Source organism: Hemitrygon akajei, chromosome 7, assembly GCF_048418815.1.
Source record: "Hemitrygon akajei chromosome 7, sHemAka1.3, whole genome shotgun sequence".
Taxonomy (NCBI): Eukaryota; Metazoa; Chordata; class Chondrichthyes; order Myliobatiformes; family Dasyatidae; genus Hemitrygon; species Hemitrygon akajei.
This window is the reverse complement of record NC_133130.1, coordinates 106586303-106605515: the sequence shown is the minus strand read 5'-3', so window position 1 is coordinate 106605515 and position 19213 is coordinate 106586303. Positions and strand designations below refer to the sequence as shown.

Below are 19213 nucleotides of genomic sequence, written 5' to 3'. Positions count from 1 at the left end.
TTACACCTTTCCAGGATCTGTCTCCCTATCTGCTCCTTGATGTCCCTGTTACTATTGGGTGATCTATAAAAAAACACCCAGTAGAGTTATTGGCCCTTTCTTGTTCCTAACTTCCACCCACACTCGGTAGACAATCCCTCCATGACTTCCTCCTTTTCTGAAGCCGTGACACTTCTGATCAACAGTGCCACGCATTGTATAGTAGCAAAGACCCAGACAGTTGGAGGGGAAATACAAAATGCTGGCAGAACTCTGCAGGCCAGACAGCATCTATGGGAGGAGGTAGTGACAACATTTCTGGCTGAAACCCTTCATCCTGATGAAACATCGTCACTACCTCCTCCCATAGATGCTGTCTGGCCTGCTGAGTTCTGCCAGCATTTTGTGTTTTTATTTTTTTCCAGCATCTGCAGATTCACTCGTGTTGCCTTTGGAGGGAAAATACCTTTGGTTTTGAGCTTTTTAGATACAAATATTAAAATTATTATTTGTTTATTTCAGATGCCCAGTGGTATCAATTTAAATAAGTTGATAAACATGAATGTTTGGGAAGAAATCTTCAACAAATGGCATTCCCCTTTGAAAATTTGCTATAAAAGTAACTCCTAAGGGGATCTTTAAGATTGCCTGTTAAATGCTCTGCTTTCTGGTGTTTTTCTTTGGTATTTCATTTTCATTTTAGAATATGATTTCTTTAATGAAACACAAAATATGCTATTTTTCCTTTATATGTCTGACATTGAGCTTTGATGCCCTGGCAAGGATTGGCAAATATTGCTACCTAAGGCAATTAGTGAAATGGATACTGACAATTAACTAATAGTTTTGCTCCATCTTTCCTCCTCACCCCTGCTGCAGACTGTTCCAGCTATCTCAGTTCTAGATTTGGTATGTTCTTGTTTTTCCTACTTGTGTTCCTGTCTGTTTATTCTGTCCTTTGCACATTTGTCTCCGGTTCTGAAAACTGCATCTGGATATAGTAGTGATTTTAATCTAAAACTTTACAAAAGAAAATGCTGGAAGTGCTCTGCAAGTTAGGTTGCATGTGTGGAAAGATGATCAGAAACCAGTTAATGAGCTTGTTGCTCTCTCTCCTCCTGCCTGACAGGCTGTTTAATTCCAGCATTTTCTGTTTTATTTTCTAATTTCATGTATGTGGACTAGTTATGGTTCTGCAGTGATTTAGTTTAATTTGCTTTTTGTAAATATTCCAATTATTCATTATTTTTTTTGTTTCCTTGTGGGATTCTTGATCTTTTTATTGCCTTTTTTAAAGAATAGCATGTTTATTATTGAGTTTTGGAATCAGAATTTGAATGCTTGCAAGAATTTTACTTGTCATTTCACATCTCTTTCAAACTCTCATGACTAATACATTTTTAATTATGAACTAAAATGTTGCCATTATTTCTCCAGGTTGAGAGGTTGAGGTAAAAGCATGTTGGTTTAGAGCATTACAGTAATGAAGTATTTCTTTCTATACCTTTTAGAAGTTGTTTTGCATTTTGGACTCTGTGGTATTCCAACTTGCTATTTATCCAAACCCTCTGCCCACAAGTATATCTGATTGTGTATGCTTAAGGTTAATGGCGGTACTGTGTGTGTGGGAATGATTGAATGTCACGATGCAGCTTGTTGCATAGCTTTTTGCTTTCTTCCTATTTCACAATGTATTCTAATAACTAGTTTAAAAATCCTTATTCTATTATTGAACATTATAGTGTTCCTTGTTGATTTTGTTTGGTGCAGAATATTTTAACTTATTAAAATTGTATGATAATTTATGTTTATAGATTAATGTGAGAATTTCCCATTGTGTAATATTAATCTCAGTTGTGATGCTCAGTTATCTATAACGCATCAGCATTGTATTTGGCCTTAAAACTAAGTACTGACTTTGGCCATTTCTGCCAGCAAAATATTATTGGGGAATAGTACCTGCCTGGTGCATACAAATAGAAATTTAAGACTGTATGACAGGCTGTTAAAGCGCTTGCTATTTAAGTCAGTGGGCAACTTTGACAGTGGTAAGATTGATCTTCCAAGAAGTCCATTCTCTCCTGCCATAAGTCCTTATAAGAGATGACAGATTATTAGACCAGCATCAGGGTGGAACAAATTAATTTGTCTCTGCCTTCTAAACTATCATGTTTAGTATGTTTAAAATTAAAAACTGACATATTAATTACAGCTACAAGATGAGGAACGCAGGCGTCATCAGCAACTGGAAGAAATCAGAAAGCGAGAAGCAGAAGAAAGAGCTAGACAAGATGAAGAACGTCTTCGTCAAGAGGAGGAGCGAGCAAAGAGAGGAACCGATGAAAAGGTTCGGTTCTGAGTATATGCCAAACAACCATTGTGACACTTTCTCACAAATTTTTAATCTGTATCTGGTTAAACCACATGGATTAAAAATGCACCTTTTAATATCATTATTTATGTGCTTGCATTGTGGATTTCAGTGCAGTTAATGATATGAAAAAGTTTATTACCATGTTGTTATCATTTTCATCCAAATTCCAGTAGAAAAATACTAGACTGAAATATGATGGCCACCAATTCCAAAGGGATCAGCCAGCTATTAGTGATTCGACCCCTTGTTAAGTCATGATCTGGCCTAGTATTGATATCAAGTCCACAAGTTGCTGGTTGCCTGCCCTGGACAGTCATTTCAAGATGGCCACAAGCTGGTATGTTTGACTGTCAGGCCCATTGTTTAATCTACTGCATATTAATGAGTGAATTTTAGTTATTTTTCTGAGTGCCAGTCATTTTAAAAGCCATCAAATTTGAAATAAATGGGAAAGTTTATACTTAAAGATGATCAAGTATAAATGAAACAAACTTCAGATGCTGGGAATCTAAAATAAAAATGGAACATGATGCAATACTTTGCTGTGCCACATCTGGAAAGAGAAATGGTCATCAGGTTGGAGACCTTTCATCAGAAGTGAAAAGGAGAGAAATGAAACTTGTAACGTGTGAAAGCTTGTGGGGGGGAGGGTGAGTTATGTCTCATAGGTTGAAACCAGGGTGAGCTCGGTAATAAGTTGTAAACAGGTTGGTCTGGTCAATGAGGAAAAATTGGTTTAGTTAGACAGTGAAAGCATAAAAAATAACATAGGAGTTGTGAAGTGTATTGCAGGAGGACAGGCCCTCCTGCTTAAAGACATGTATCTTCCATTCCAAAAGTAAAGAGTAAAAAAGGAGCAGGAGTGAAACAAGTTAATGTCACAGATGGATGACTAATAATTAAACAAGTCAACATAAATGTTTAATACAACTTAATGTAAAAAATTAAAAGTAACTTCCCTTTCACCTTGTAATCCACAGCCCTATTGCTCCCATTGAAATCAATAAAATCTCAGATCCTGTACAAAGTCTCATTTGCTGCAGAGTTTGAGATTAATTTCTTGGCATTCTGAATCCAATCCTTATTTCAAGGTTTGATGACTGACCTGAATGCTGTGGTATCATCATCCCACTGTAATACACTATGACGATGAACTCTGCATCAAGCATGCATTCTGAATTTTGTGAGGAAATGTAAAGCTATTTGATATTGCAGAATCAGGTTTATTATCACCAGCATGTGACATGAAACTTCTTAACTTAGCAGCAGTCCAATGCAATACATAATCTAGCAGAGAGAAAAAAATTAATAAACAAGTAAATCAATTATGTATATTGAATAGATTTTTTTTAAAGTGCAAAAACAGAAATACTGTATTTTTTTTTAAAGTGAGGTAGTGTCCAAAGATTCAACGTGCATTTAGGAATCAGATGGCAGAGGGGAAGAAGCTGTTCCTGAATCGCTGAGTGTGTCCCTTCAGGCTTCTGTACCTCCTACCTGATGGTAACAGTGAGAAAAGGGCATACCCTGGGTGCTGGAGGTCCTTAATAATGGACCTTTCTGAGACACCACTCCCTAAAAATGTCCTGGGTACTTTGTAGGCTAGTACCCCAAGATAGAGCTTACTAGATTTACAACCTTCTGCAGCTTCTTTTGGTCCTGTGCAATAGCCCCTCCATAACAGACAGTGATGCAGCCTGTCAGAATGCTCTCCATGGTCTGCCTGTAGAAGTTTTTGAGTGTATTTGTTGACATGCCAAATCTCTTCAAACTCCTAATAAAGTAGGAGTCTGTCTTGCCTTCTCTATAACTACATTGATATTTTGGAACCAGGTTAGATCCTCAGAGATCTTGACACCCAGGAACTTGAAGCTGCTCACTCTCTCCACTTCTGATCCCACTGAGGATTGGTATGTGTTCCTTTGTCTTACCCTTCCTGAAGTTCACAATCAGCTCTTTCATCTTACTGATGTTGAGTGCCAGGTTGTTGCTGCGGCACCACTCCACTAGTTGGCATATCTCGCTCCTTTATGCCCTCTTGTCACCACCTGAGATTCTACTAACAGTGGTTGTATCATCAGCAAATTTTTAGATGGTATTTGAGCTATGCCTAGCCACACAGTCATGTGTATACAGAGAGTAGAGCAGTGGGCTAAGCACACACCCCTGAGGGGTACGTGTTGATTGTCAGCGAGGAGGATATGTTATCACCAATCCACACAGATTGTGGTCTTCCGGTTAGGAAGTCGAGAATCCAGTTGCAGAGTGAGGTACAGAGGACCAGGTTCTGCAACTTCTCAATCAGGATTGTGGGAACGATGGTACTTAATACTGAGCTATAGTCGATGAACAACATCCTGACGTAGGTGTTGGTGCTGTCCAGGTGGTCTGCATATTAGGTGCTCCTGATAAAGTGTCTGAAACTGCATCTTTTTAGTGTACTTGTATTACCAATAGCATTCAAGTTTAGCATTCAGTACCAACTACTACCTATTGAATAAATCACTTCAAGGTTTCATACTGTATACATTGCAGAATAAAGATCAAGGAATAACTTAGTACTTTAACCGATTCATTGAGCAATAACTCAATATTTTGATTTCAATTATCTGTTTTAAGAACTGTGTGCGACTGTGATAGAATTTGGGTTTGAATCCAGCACTGATTGTTGGGATGAATGCCTTTTCTGTCAATGGATGACATAAGTTTAAGCAATCTTAATTTTGTTTTTCCAGATACCATGAAACCACAGTACAGAATTACCTCAGTTTAGCACTAAATTATTGTCACTTGGAAATGAGATTATACATTTTGGGATGAGATCCTTCATCTGGAGCCGCATGTCCAGATGAAGGATCTCATCCCAAAATGTTGACTGTCCATTTACCTCCTATAGATGCTGCCTGACCCAGTGTCCCTCCACTGCTTATGGTGGAAGAATAGTTGAATTCTTACAGGCAATACATACCTGATCATTTTCATCTGTTCTTATTTCTTCATGTTGCCTTTTGAGCTTTTCTCTTCTGTGCCAAATTTAAGCATCTGTCTTCAACCTTTCTGCTTTGGAGAATGATTTTCCCCTGTTCTATTAGGCCTTTCAATAAACTCATTAGGTTATCAAATGCTTCATAAAACATGCAGAGCTGAAAATGGGTCACCATAGTCGAGGCAGGAATGAACTACTGCTTTCTATATAAATGATTGCCTATGTTAATAAAGCTAAGGATCAACAGTTATCTTGTGCTTTTCTCCAAACACCTTAACGCTATGCCTCCTTGTATCAGCCATTTCCACCCTGGAAACAAGTCCACTCAATCAATGCCACTTTTTCACCTACAAGATGATGGCTATTATAACTGTTCTTATGCTGAGCTGAAGTCTCCATTTGGTTTCAATGAGGCAGCACAAGCATGCACTCTTCCCCTTCCTTGCCATTCCCACCCCCCACACCTTGATTGAAATCCATGGGAAAAACAACTGATCGTACATCAGTAGGTAGAATAATTTACTCCAGATGTATTTTTTTGATATTACTTTTTGTCTTTAGTTTAATACTTTTAAAATATTTCACCAGTGATCTTGTTGATTTATAAATTTCTGTGGCTGCATTGAACCACATACAAAAGACATCCAGCTTCCTTCTCATCAGAAGACAGTGCTTGGGACAACAGCAAAAGTGAGCTCCAGGGAGAGGTGGTTGATGATCTTGGAGCCAACAGAAGATTGGTGCCATTGTCTTCTATCATTCTATTCCTTGTCGCCAGCACATTTTGTAAATTTTCTTGTTTGTTTTGAATCTGGAGAAACTAGTTTTTGCATACTACCTGTTACTTCAGAGAAGGACATGAAAATCAGGAGAGAAGAACACTAAAATAAAGTTTGAAAATTATTTGACTTCCTGACAGAAATTGTTAAATATTTATCTAAAATTAGCAGAAAATAGTGGGTTTTAATATTTTGCATATTAAAGTAAATCCTTGCATGCTTTTTATAATACTGATATTTTACAATGTATATCCACTTTTTGTTTTGGACTTTAAATATAAGGTAGATATACTAATTGCAGTATGTGCAAATTAGCTAACAACTTTCTGGTTTCCATTAGAGAAGACAGGAAGAAGAGTATTACACACGCTTGGAAGCTGAAAGACGTAGACAACAAGAAGAAGCTGAGAGGAAGTTGCTTCAACCTGATGAACCCGGTCTGTACAGGCCTCCCCTTCCACGGGACTATACTTCTGAAAGCCAGCAGTATGAAATTCCTCCCCCATCCCATTCATCTAACGCTCCTCCCCCTCCTCAGAGAAACATTTCTTACATCAAAACACAGATCGTCTCCCCTGACAAAGTTTACACTGCCAAGTTTGTCCCATACAATGATGAGGATGAGGAAGATGCAAATCTTTCAGGTCAGGATAAGTACTCCATTACAAGAAAATCGTATGGTGAACTGCCTTCTGCCCCTAGGCAGCCACCATTTATTCGTCAACCCCGCCCGGTTTCAGATGGCTGCTATCTTTCAAACTCATTCCGACCGCCATCTGCCAATGCCAACAGTACTGCTTCAAAAACTGGTGTCCCACCTCCCCCTCCAACCAAACAGAGCTCCATGCCACAGAGTGGTTTGAAAGGTAGAGACAAGTACAAGTAACAACCTTGTACCTTTTTTAGATTTTCTTGCTTCTTGCAATTTCCTGATTGAGAATGTAATTATAACTCTTGCCTAACATACACGTCTCTTCCTCCAATATAACACAATTTTACTTGATTCAGGAATCAATCAATCAATTTTTACCGTAGTCACTGAATATTACTCTTTAATTTCTTATCTTCAACTACTTCTGTCCTATCCTCTCAAATATTTTAATTGTACTCCCCTAATAATCCTAATGAATGCATAATTTTTCTTTTTTTTAAAGTTGTTCCAATCAAAGTACTGTTGGTTTTGGCTTTGTTCTGTTCTGTGAATGAATGCTTCCCTAAACCCCTCTCCAGATACAGGAAGAGAATGTGGCAAATTGGAATGCTTGTGGTCTTTACCCATTTTGGGGATTATTTCAAACCTTTTACTATTCCTTTTGCTAAGGGGAACTGATCTGGTGTAACTTAACATAGCATTATGAATAATTAATTGTGAATCTCAAATTTACCCTGCTTTTAGAGATTTATGTAAATCTGTACCAGTTAACCAGTTTACAGCAGCATTCAACATTAACAGACAATGAAAATTAAATATTATATATATTTGAAATCATGATTAAAAATAGAAAATACTGGAAACATTTGATGACGAATCCTGGATTTGAAACATTTCTCTTTCCACAAGTGCTGCCTGACCTGAGCTTTTTTCCCCCCAGTATTTTGTTTTTTTTGTTTCAAAGTTAAGAATTGGATGAACGAGCAAATAGTTTTCATTGGGTAAATGAAGATCTCACAATTGTTTATTAGTAATGCTTGGAATGCAATGTGGCTATAATATTTTTTATTCTAAAAGTTAGCCAGTCTTGCATTCACAATCTTCCATTGTCACCTAACGCTCTCATCTGCCTGATACATTTGATTCCTAATTCTGGTGTTAACCATAGCTGCTTTAAGAAGAAAGCTAATGCATTCTTTTTGAATGGTAGTAAAAAAAATTAGTTTGAAATTTACATTTAGCATGAAAAAAATCTCTCAAATTTAAGAACAATTATTCAAAAATTGTCATCTTTAAAGGAAAAAATATATTTTCTGTGATGTGGTCATGTATTATTCAATTGCAGACTTTGTATTGCTTTGGAAATTTTTCAGTATGAAATTTAATATTGCCTTTAACTTTTCATGATCTCTGAAAGGTTAAAGAAAATTAATTATTTTATTTTGATGAGCTATAGCACTGAAAAATCCGCAACATGTTACCTCAGCATTGCTGATGAATTAAATGGATGTATTGTGGAATAGGAGGAATTAACAAAGTTTGAGTAATCTTCAAGCAAGAATATCAAATTAGTTAAAACCATTTTGAAGGTAATAAAAGAACAATTTAAAAGTTTGAAATCTACTCAATAGTTTATGGAATTTCAGAGTTTATATGTAACTGGCTGTGCAAGGAAATTAATCCCTGTTTTAAGTCTAATGTGACTAGTCGCCATATTGCTAAACAATGACCCATATTTTTACTTCCATATTTCCTTATGACATAAGAAGTTATTGCTAATTACAATAAAATCAGAGAAATTGATGGGCATCTGTGAGAAAAGCTGCAGCATATTGAGATATAAGCAGAGGAGGCAATGGGGCTAATGAATGTCTCCTGTCTCTTTATAAGATGGTAGCAATCATAGGCTTGGGACATGAGCCGTAAGAATAGCCTTGGAGGGAAGCTATAATACACTATTTAGATGGCATATATTGCAGCTGCAGTGTGTCATTGAGAAAGTGAATTTGATAGGCAATGGATGAGAATTCAGTCAAAGGGCAAATGGTTACGAAAGTACAAAATCAAAGTTTTGTACCCACGCTCATGCAGAAAAATGGAGATTGTTCCTGGCTTGAGCTTGCAATTAAAGCACTAATATGGCTGTCCTGTCATTTACTGCATGGTGTGCAGCTTGGTAAGAAACCTGCACACATTGGTGTCCTAGGGAGCTTGATGGCCTTGGCTTATTTTATGATGCAGGTTGTGTGTTTTGGAATATGTTGTCAGGGTAGCCTAATTGAATAACTGCACTGCAGGACATTTTGTACGCTGTGGGTTAGCAAATCAAGTGGGTTACTTTGATCTATGTAGATTGTGTTGAATAGTTTGTATTATTAGATGGTACTACATATTCAGGCGAGTGAAGAATATTACATTATGTTCCTGCCTCGTAGGTGCTTGAAAGACTTTGGATTCTCAGAAGGTGAAACATTTGGCAAACATTGTGCAGCCTCTAAACTGCTCCAAACAGTGATTATTTAGTTGGTTAGCTGTGATGATGTAGCTGAGTCAGACTAGAGGCTGTTGCTGCCATCACTGTGTGGCACCCATCAGCCAGTCTGAATGTTGTCCAGACATGGGCTGCATGCAGCAAAAAGAGCTGTAAATGAGCATTTGCCCCTTGTCACAGTTTATCTACTGATGCCGCCAGAATATGCCATACTAAAATTCTCTGGTCAACATTCATTTTCTATAAAGTTGAACTTGTTTAAAACTCTGCTAACTACTCTCAAATCCTGCTCATCTATCAATATTATGATCACTGCTTCCTGGTCAGTCAGAATCTTCAGTGTAAATCCCTACATGAAGTCTTCCCTCACCCACCTTGTAATCTTCTGTAATCAGCTAATCCTCCAGAATCTTTCTCCAAAATACTCCATTTTGCATCATTTGTGCATTCAGTTTTTTTATTCCACCATTGACAACTGTGCTTTTGCTTATTTTGGCCCAAGATGTTAATTCTCTCCTATCTCTCTCCCTTTAAGATCCTCAAAACATTCCATCAACTAAGCTTGCTAACATTTTTCCTAGCAATCCCTTGGATTAAAATCTTCCTAAAGTGTATATATTATAGATGGTACCTAAACACAAGACGCGAGATTCTACAGATGCTGGAAATTTTGGGCAGCACACAAAGTGCTGGAGGAACTCAGGAAGTCAGGCAGCTTCCATGGAGGGAAATAAAACCGTTGATGATGTTCTAGCATAAAACTTTTCATTAGGACTGGAGAGGAAGGGGCTTGAAGATGGGGCAAGGATAGGACCAGATGATGGGGAAGATGGGTGGGGGTGATGTGAGCTGAGAAGTGTTAGGTGCTAAAGATAAAAGTGATGAAGGAGGAATCTGATAGAAGAGTAAAGCAAGGTTTTTATTTATCCTGAGACATTTCATACATGTCCTATGATTAAGATCACAGTTCTGAGAAAACAAGTCTGCAGTTTGAATTTTGACCACATGACTGATCAATAGTGCTTAAAGTAAGCTTGTATAACAAGCTTTGTTTCATCCTTAAGTTAAATATTGTTCAACTTTTAAAATTTGAGTTAATCTTCACTAGAATTTGCTTCTCATGTATTTTCCTGCCATTCAAGTTCAAGAATAGAATGCTGATATCAAGCATAGTTTGGATCTGATAATGATGTAAACCTTTTTTAAGATTTTTTTTAAATTAAATAGGATTTAGTTCATATGGAAGTTCATCAGCAAGTAATACTGGAACAAATGAAATTTACAAAGGCCCAAGAGAGAAGCGCCTTGAACAAAATAAAGGGTAAGGTAAAAAGACAAAATGTTGATTGAAAAGTTGGAACTCGTGTGGTGATGGTGGAATGAAGTAGTCCAGGGCATTTTAAATATTTTCTGTGTATCTAGCTAGTACAATGCTTTACATTTAGAAAATACATACTAATTGGTGGTTGTGATATTAATACATGACCAAAGTTGAAATGACTGCAAAACTGTTCTTATCATTATAAAGAATTTTAATATAGAGCAAATGGAAAAACTACTCTGATAGATGCATTAACCTTAAATTTGTTCAGTCAAGTTTTCATCTACAAAGTGCTGTTAATTTTCAGATGTACTGTATTTGGAATGTTACGTACCAGCAGCAATAGATTATACACTGAGTCATGTTTTAATGTTAAAACCACTATCTTTATTAGTACCTACTCAGAATATAGTAACTTATGCAGCTCCCAAACTACCAAGCTTAGGAACAATTCTTTAAGTCTTAAAATGGTAAAATAGAAAAGTTCAGTAGTCCATAAAATAAGTGGGTGAGGGGAGAGATTTGTAATCCAGGATATAATATAGAGAGAAAGCGATTACGAAGAGTCACAGGTTCCCAGCTGGGTAAACAAAATAACAATCGTCAAAGATCTTATCCGTGGAGCCGTTCCGAAATCCACTAGAAATATCACCAGGCGACAGTCACAGGAATATCATCTTCAAGTGGTTACAACACCCTGAGTCCAGGTAAAGGGCCAACAAAAGTGATACTAGAAGATACACCAACAAATCCACAGATATGAATTATATAAAGTGACAGTCACATCCTTTGTGCACTGCGTGCGGATAATCAACCCAGCCTCCCAACCTTTTGTGCAAGGGGGAGTATGGAACTCCCAGTCTTACGATGCCAGCAACAAACTAAAGTTCCAACAGCTTCCAGTCTCTCTCCTCCTCCTCTCTCTCTCTTCCCCCCCCCCCCCCCCCCGGTCGGATTGTGTTAATCTTACTTGCATGTTAAATTAATATGCCAATACATTGTGTAATGTGGCATATCCATTTCTCTCAAGTGTCGTATCTTCCCAGATCCCAAATCCTCTAAAGCTTGAGTTTTAAGTAAATTTAGAGAGGAAATAGCTTTTGTTGGTGCATTATTCTCTGTTGAAGCTATGGAATGAAGCAGCAGGAGTCTATTCATTCAACTTGACTCTGTTGCCCTGATTTTTTTCTGTTTGTCTATTTATTCTATCCCTTTTTTTTTAAAAAAGGTTGCTTTAAGTAGCAACTGGTTTAAATCGCCATTAGTATTAGTTGAAATAGTACAAGGAAAATGGCTAAACTGTAGAACAACACAAAGTTTAATTGTCATAGAAAAGTTCTCATGGTGATTGCCTTTCAATTATGTAAAATGTGAGAGTCCAAAAATGATTACTGTCCTAAAGTTTTTTGTAAGATACTTGTAAAATTAGTTTTATCAGAACCAAATTTGTTATTACTATGTGGTTTTGTATATTCTTGCTTCCTTTCACTCGTTCAATATCAGAACATTTTGTTCTGTCCTGACATTTTACTCTATCCTGTCTCCCTTGTCCAAATCCATCCCATCTACATCCAGGACCATTTTGAAAACTTTCAACTCCCTGGCCCTCACTGTATCATTCTCATCATAGAGGTCTGGTCCTCCTTATACACCACTACCCCCATCAGGACGGTCTGGGGGGGCTCTGCTTCTTTCTGGAACAAAGATCTAACCTGCTCTCCTCCTCTAACCCAGTCAAATGCCTGGCAGAACCTGTTCTTGTCCTGAGCAACTTCTGTTTTGATTCCTCAAACTATCTCAAAATCAAAGCTGTAGCCATGGGGCACTCGTAGATGATGTCCTTTTGACACTTCAGATAAGTTATACCAGCTTAAACATGGAAGAGAGAGAAACTAGACCCTAAAAGTGAGCAGAAACAATCGCTTTGTCTTAAATTCCCACCCATTATTTCAGAAACAAACTCTGCATTCCATTTGGAGGCAAGGAAGTCAGAAGGTTTAGCATGCTGTGTGAAGGATTTTGATAGGGTAATGGTAAAGTGAACACAGATCTTAATTTGGAGAGAAAACTCTACTATGAGTTTTGGCTAAGTTTTAAAAGACTCTCAGTAGCAGTTCTCAACCAAATACTCGAATATTTGTGCATGATGTGAAATCTGAGGTATTGCAGCAACAACATGGGTTGCTTCAGAGCTCCTTACATCCTAACAAGAAAGGGGTGGTAACTTCCATTCATGTAATGGAGCATAGCATTCTTTCTAAGGGACGTCTTTCCTCATGGAGCTGTGTATTGTGACCTTAAATGTTCCACCAACCTTTAAAGAGCTAGAAATACCCAATTTAAGGACTACAGGCAAAGCAGTCTTTATCCTGCAGTTTTCAGTTGTGGGAAACTGGAGCATTGTATTTGACAATGCAACGATGCACACTGATTGACATAATCTGACTGGTCTATGCTGCTGGATCCATTTCTATACCTCCACAGGTAATGATCACCATAATAGCAAGATGGTGAATATTGGGTATTTGCAGTTCGAAATGTATATAGGAATCAATTTTCAACTGGAGTAAAAGGTGCCACATAGAACTCTAAAGGTTTTTTTCATCATGGCTAATATACTTTTAATATTAAAAACATCTGTTGACTGCTGACAAAACATGATATAAAGCTAGGCTGAGAGGAAGATGCACAGTGTTTCAGAGATTTAAGCATACTTAATAAATTAGGGACTGGAAAATGGGTCACCCATTTTTTTGGAGGGTCAGAAATAAAAAGCATATTTTTGAATATACCGTAGATTCCGGATTATAAGCCGCTACTTTTTTCCCATGCTTTGAACAGCTTTGAACACTGTGGCCTTTACCACGGTGCGGCTAATGCATGGTTTTTTTTCATGCCGCCAAAAACATTTTGCCTCGTAACAGTAGACCAATAAAATGGATGAGTAGTTCACAGAGGTCCAATGAAATTGTACGATAAATCAAGCGCACTTTCACAATTAAATTATTGTAAATCAGTCATTTGTACTCGCCCTCATCAACATGGAAAACACTCGAAGAAAAGCATTGTGCTGCCTTTATGGCAGTTATTTAGTTTATAATATTTTCGCTTAGTAATTCATTTGTTAGTATTTTCTAGTTAAAGTTAGAAGTGTTTTAAGTATATTTGTTTTCTGTACTACATCCCGGGATGCTATGACGTCACATCCGGTTTCGCCGCGTCTTGTGGGGAAAATACCGGTTTGCGATAAACGGAAAGGAGGGGGCGGAGCGCATTAGACTCGCGCGAGAACGCTGCAAACATATGATGCAGCTTTTAAGTTAAAGGTGATCAATAACTTTTCCTGGTAGGCTGCAGTATATATTTTTTTACCAGTCGTTAGGAGATATTGGAATGTTGTTCGTGCACTGTTCAGTAAAAAAGTATACGCAACGTAATTTGTGTGTTACCGATACGTGTGTATATTTAAAAGTAGCCGTGTTACAGGCACGGTTCGAAAAAAAGCATTTGCAATATGTATTTGTTTATGTTACCATACGGATTTAATTAAAAGTTAAAAAATCCTCACAGTGTAATATCTTTCTGTGTAAATATCTCATATTACAACGTGGGACACCTGCGGCTTAAAATCCGGTGCGGCTTGTACAAGTACAAAATTGATTTTCTTTCTAAAATTAGAGCCTGCGGCTTTTAATCAGGTGCGCTCTGTAGTCCGGAATCTACGGTAAATGCTTGAAAATTTATTTAGTGTTACGTTTTTTACTCTAATCACAGAAATTTCATATGAAGTGAAAAACAATAGAAGGCAAAAGGTGTAACTGTACTTAGTTGCAAGAGGATTTTAGTAGAATGGTAAAAAAAAAATGCTGTTCCAATTATATAAGGCTCTGGAGATTACATCTGAATATTATATACTGATCTGTTCTCCCTGCCTATGGAAGAATATATTTGATTGGAGTACAATAGCATTCACAAGATTGATTCTTGGAGTGATGGGCTTATCATACAATGATGAACTGGACTTGCCTTTAGTCTCTAGATGATTAAGTTAATGTCTTTGAAATATCATATTCTTGCAGGGCTTGCCAGGGGTTAAATGTGGCATTTGTGTTTCTCTTCCTGAGTTGCCTTGGATTTGGAATCACAGCCTCAGAGTAAGAAGATAGCTATTCAGGAAAGATGGACAAATTTCTTCATCCAGAGAGTTGGAAACCTAGGCATATTTTCTACTCAAGGGTATTATGGAGGCTCAGTCACTGAGTTCTTTCAAGAAAGAAATCACTAAGCTTTTAGTTCAACATAAATTTATAATCAAAATACATATACAACCCTGGGGTTCATTTTCTTGCAGGCATTCACAGTAAATACAAAGAAACAATAGAATCAATAAAAAGACACACAAGACTGTCAAACAACTAATGTGCAAAAGACTACTGCAAATAGAAAAAGAAATAATATAAATAAGAAAGAGGGAGGGAGAGAGAGAGGGAAAAAAAGAAAGAAAAGCTTGTGGGAATGGTTCAGACATGGGGTGAGTTAAGTTTTCTCCCGTCAAGTTCAAGAGCTTGATAGTTGAAGGATAATAACTATTTCTGAACCTGGTGATGTGAGCCCTGAGATTCCTGTAGCTCCTTCCTGACAGCAGCAGCAAGAAGAAAGCATGCTCTGAATTGTGAGTGTCTTTGAGGATGGATGCTGCTTTCCTAGAACAGCGCTCCATGTAGATGTGCTTAATGGTGGGAAAGGTTTTATCCATGATGGACTGGGCTGTATTCATTACTTTTTGTAGGCTTTTCTGTTCAAGGGCACTGGTATTTTCTCAATAGACCATGATGCAACCTGTAGAGGTTTAAATTTGAGATGGCAAACTGAATCTTTGCAAACTTCTGAAAAATTAGAGGTGCTCCCTTATGGCACAGATCCACTGCAATGATAATGGCAAGGAATTTAGATAGTAAAGAAGCAAGGAAAAGGGGGTAGTGTATGAAACTTGGGTAAAACATGATTGTACAAGTTAGCATTTGGGACGAACAGTTGGAAAGACCTGTTCTCCTCCTGTAAATTCACTTCTTCTAGTATGCACTTGACTAATTCATCTAAATTTGTCTAACATTTCTGACTAATGTTTATAACTAGTGTTTTCCCTTCTCTTAAAATATATTTTAAGAGACCAACATTCATTAATATTATATTGTGGCAACCCACTTCCCAGTGCACTCGAACCGGTCCCAAAGAGGGCGCCAAGCCTGCTTCAGCAAGGGGAAAAGCCCGCGCGTGGGACGGGACTGTGAATACGCCTGGGGAGGGCGGGAACAGGAAGGCTTTAAAGCGAGGCCGCGAAGTTTGAATAAACCTCTTTTGCAACTGCAGTTCACCGACTACGTGTCGTTATTTCAGCGCTGCGTGTAGCACACCGCTACAATATAACATTATATAAAGTTGCACTCTAGTAACTTTTGCATTTTGTGTTTGTCAGAGAAGAATTAAATTTAGGTATTTAAAGAAATCTGGAAAAGAATGACAGGAATGTCAGAACATGATCAAGGAAAGAGTAAGATTTGACATGCAAATACTATTAATCACAAAGCAGAAAATAATTGATACCCGCTGTATTAGATCAGGAATAAAAAGTTAGGAAGTATGGTTCTTTTTGGGTGTGAAAAATATACAGTATATAGCTAGGGTGCCCAAGACTTTTGCACAGTACCGTAGTAATTTTATGTATTGCACTGCAGCTGCAATTACACGAGTGAGTGATAGTGAACCTGATTCAGATATGGACCTTTATTGTGGACTGAGTGTGGGAAAGGGGCAGGGAGAGAGGGAGTCACGGTTGGGAAAATGGAAAAGGGGAGGGGGAGTGGGAAGCACCAGAGAGACATTCTGTAATATCAGAAAACCAATTGTTCGAAGGTTCATTTATTATCAAAGACCAGAACTCTGAAATTCTTCTCTGGGTAGCCATGAAACCAAGAAAGAAAGTAAAAGGCAGCATGGTTATCAACCCTCAAATACCACCCCCCCCCCCCCCCCAAAGTGAACCAAAACGGAACAGTCACATCAACCCCCAAATGCCTCCTTCCCTTCTCCTGGTACAGACAAAAACAGAGTAAGATTGGAAAAAACAAGCAGATCAAAAAGCAGGCAATCTGTACTTGCCTTCTGCTTCTGCATTCATTTGGAATGAAGTGACCTTGCCTGGTGTCTCAGGGCTGGATGTGTCTGTGCTGCTCTCCTCCCCTCCCCCCCCCCCCCCCCCCCCCCAGAATTCTTCTGCCACCTATCTCATACACCTCCCACAGTGCTCTACCCTCACTATTTTCAACATCCTATGGGTAACCCTAGGTAATTTCTAAAGTAAGTACATGCACAATGCACAGCATTGTGGGCTGAAGGTTGTAGGTGTATTGTGTAATCTGTATTGTGCTGTAGGCTTTCTGTTTTCTATGTTTCTACCCTTTGCTATTGCCAAACTTACAAACTCACTCCACTCCACATTGATAAATACAGTACTTGTGCAAAAGTCTTAGCTATATATGTGCCCAAGAGTTTCGTACAGTACTGCAACTTTCTATCTATTGTATTGAGTACCTTTAATGTAGTAACTTATCAAATTGGTCAGTTGAACAGTCTGTCAGAAGTTTAACCTTGCTTTGATAATTTGAAGGCCAAAGAAGGGAACAAAAGGTACTGGAAATCTGTTTCAGGCCCAGATCTGTTTTGAATTGCATAAAAATATAACAATTAAGAACGTCGGTAGAAGTTAATCAGCTTCAAATATAGTAGTAGGATATAAAAATTGATCTGGACAGTAACTAATGGTACTATGCATGCTGTATATTGTCTGAAACTTGCAACTATCTGTAAGAGATATACAGATTATAACTGCATATATCCCAGTATATTAACTTCTTTGCTTATATTTTGAAATTTTCAGCCAAGTCTCAGAAGTCCCTGCAGTGAAAGGATCCCCAGAAAACTTAACTTTTAAAGAACGCCAACGTCTTTTCTCACATGGACAGGATATTTCCAACAAAGTGAAGGCATCACGAAAACTGATGGAACTAGAAAATGAGTTGAACACAAAATAAAATTGATGCCTTAACTCAGTTGAAAGCTCAAAACAGAATATTTCTAGTTTGTACAGTATGTTTAAATCATAGATGATTACAACTGTAATATAGGATGTAGGAAATTAAATTTCCACTGAGTTGCATACCAATATTATTTAGCTAAACAAATTGAGCACTGTTATTTTTTTCCCTGATGAAATTAAATGAAGGTATTGTTCACTTTGGGGTTCTGATTTTTTTGGCATACCAAGTACACTACACTTGGAGACAGCATTAAAGTGAAGGAATTTGATGTAATACAGAATTGTTAATTTGTAACTTTAGAAGCTTCTAAATGTGCTGAAAGATTTTTTTTAACTTACCCAGCAGCTGGTGCCTCAATTGTTTCAGCTATACATTAGGTGGCTAATCAATGGGAAATGTGGACCTCATTCGACCTTTTTTTTTAAAAAAAAGCTTTCTTCATGTGCATTTTAATTTTTAAAAAAAGGTTGATTCAAGCTAAATTTTCCTCTTTGAGTGTTCTGATCTGGATTTTAGTTACTGAGCAGTTTTCTGTATAATATTGTGGTCTATAATTGTATTTAGGGATAAATGAACACTTCACAACATAGAGTAGACTTCCACTGCCTTAGGAAAGGAATCACTTTATAAAAAATGTACAATAATTAAATTGTCTAATGAAGATGGAGTGTACATATTTTTTTTACTTATTGAACTGTTTCATATGTGAAACAGTGCTGTATCATTTCAACTGTGTAACAAGAAGCAGTAGATAACGTAATTGGGAGTAACTCTCCCCCTCCCCCATGAAGGAAAAGTTTGGAGCTTATAAGTAAACTGAGAAAATGTGTAGGTAAATTAGCATCCTGAATATCAACAGCTTGGTAGAAACAACTGAAACATTACTGTCATTTTATAAATAAACTACTGCTCTTTCAGTGTTGATATTCAGAGCTGATCTGGGAGGATAACTGGTATATTTCAAGGATTCTGTTGGGTTTACAGAGTTCTTTGTGTGGTCACCTAGAGTGTTAAACTTTTACTGAGCATCAAAACTGCTGTAGTATCATATTTCTACTGTATTTCACTTGCAACCTATTTTTAATAAATTACTTTGTATGTATTCAGAATCTGTATTTGTCATACTTACACTTGTAATTTTCATTAAAAATCAAAATGCTAGAAACATTCAGCAATACCTGTGGAAAGAGAAACAAAGTTTTATGTTGAAGATCTTTGGTCAAACTGCGAGAGAAAAAAATGGCTGATCATTGGAACACTGCAATTCACCTATTGCTAGATGCCATCTCTCTTGTCCTACACTTTGGAGCATCTGGACAGTAAAGACACCTTATGTTTAATGACTACAGCTCCAACCAAACTCATCTGCTATCTCCTTGATGTGGGACTTGAACAGTTTCCTTTGCAACTGAATCCTTGACTTCTTGACCAACAGATCATCCCAGTAAAGATGGGCAGCAACACATTCATCACAATTATCCTTAACACTGGTGTCCCACAAGGCTGTGTCCTCAACCCCCTACTTTTCTTAAAT

At 37.5% G+C, this 19213-nt stretch overlaps 1 protein-coding gene across 6 annotated transcripts in view; it reads left to right on the top strand.

Moving 5' to 3' along the window:
• afdna (afadin, adherens junction formation factor a) overlaps nt 1-18781 on the top strand; it is a 230143-nt gene extending 211362 nt beyond the window's left edge. For 2 of the 6 annotated variants that reach the window (XM_073051631.1, XM_073051630.1), the window contains 5 exons: nt 859-888; nt 2192-2326; nt 6459-6984; nt 10489-10582; nt 17520-18781. In XM_073051631.1, the coding sequence (XP_072907732.1) occupies nt 859-888; nt 2192-2326; nt 6459-6984; nt 10489-10582; nt 17520-17673 (939 nt within the window). In that variant the 3' untranslated portion in view covers nt 17674-18781. The remainder of the gene's footprint in view (nt 1-858; nt 889-2191; nt 2327-6458; nt 6985-10488; nt 10583-17519) is intronic. The other 4 variants (XM_073051632.1, XM_073051635.1, XM_073051634.1 and 1 more) reach the window with 3 other exon arrangements.
• The last annotated feature ends 432 nt before the right edge of the window (nt 18782-19213 follow it).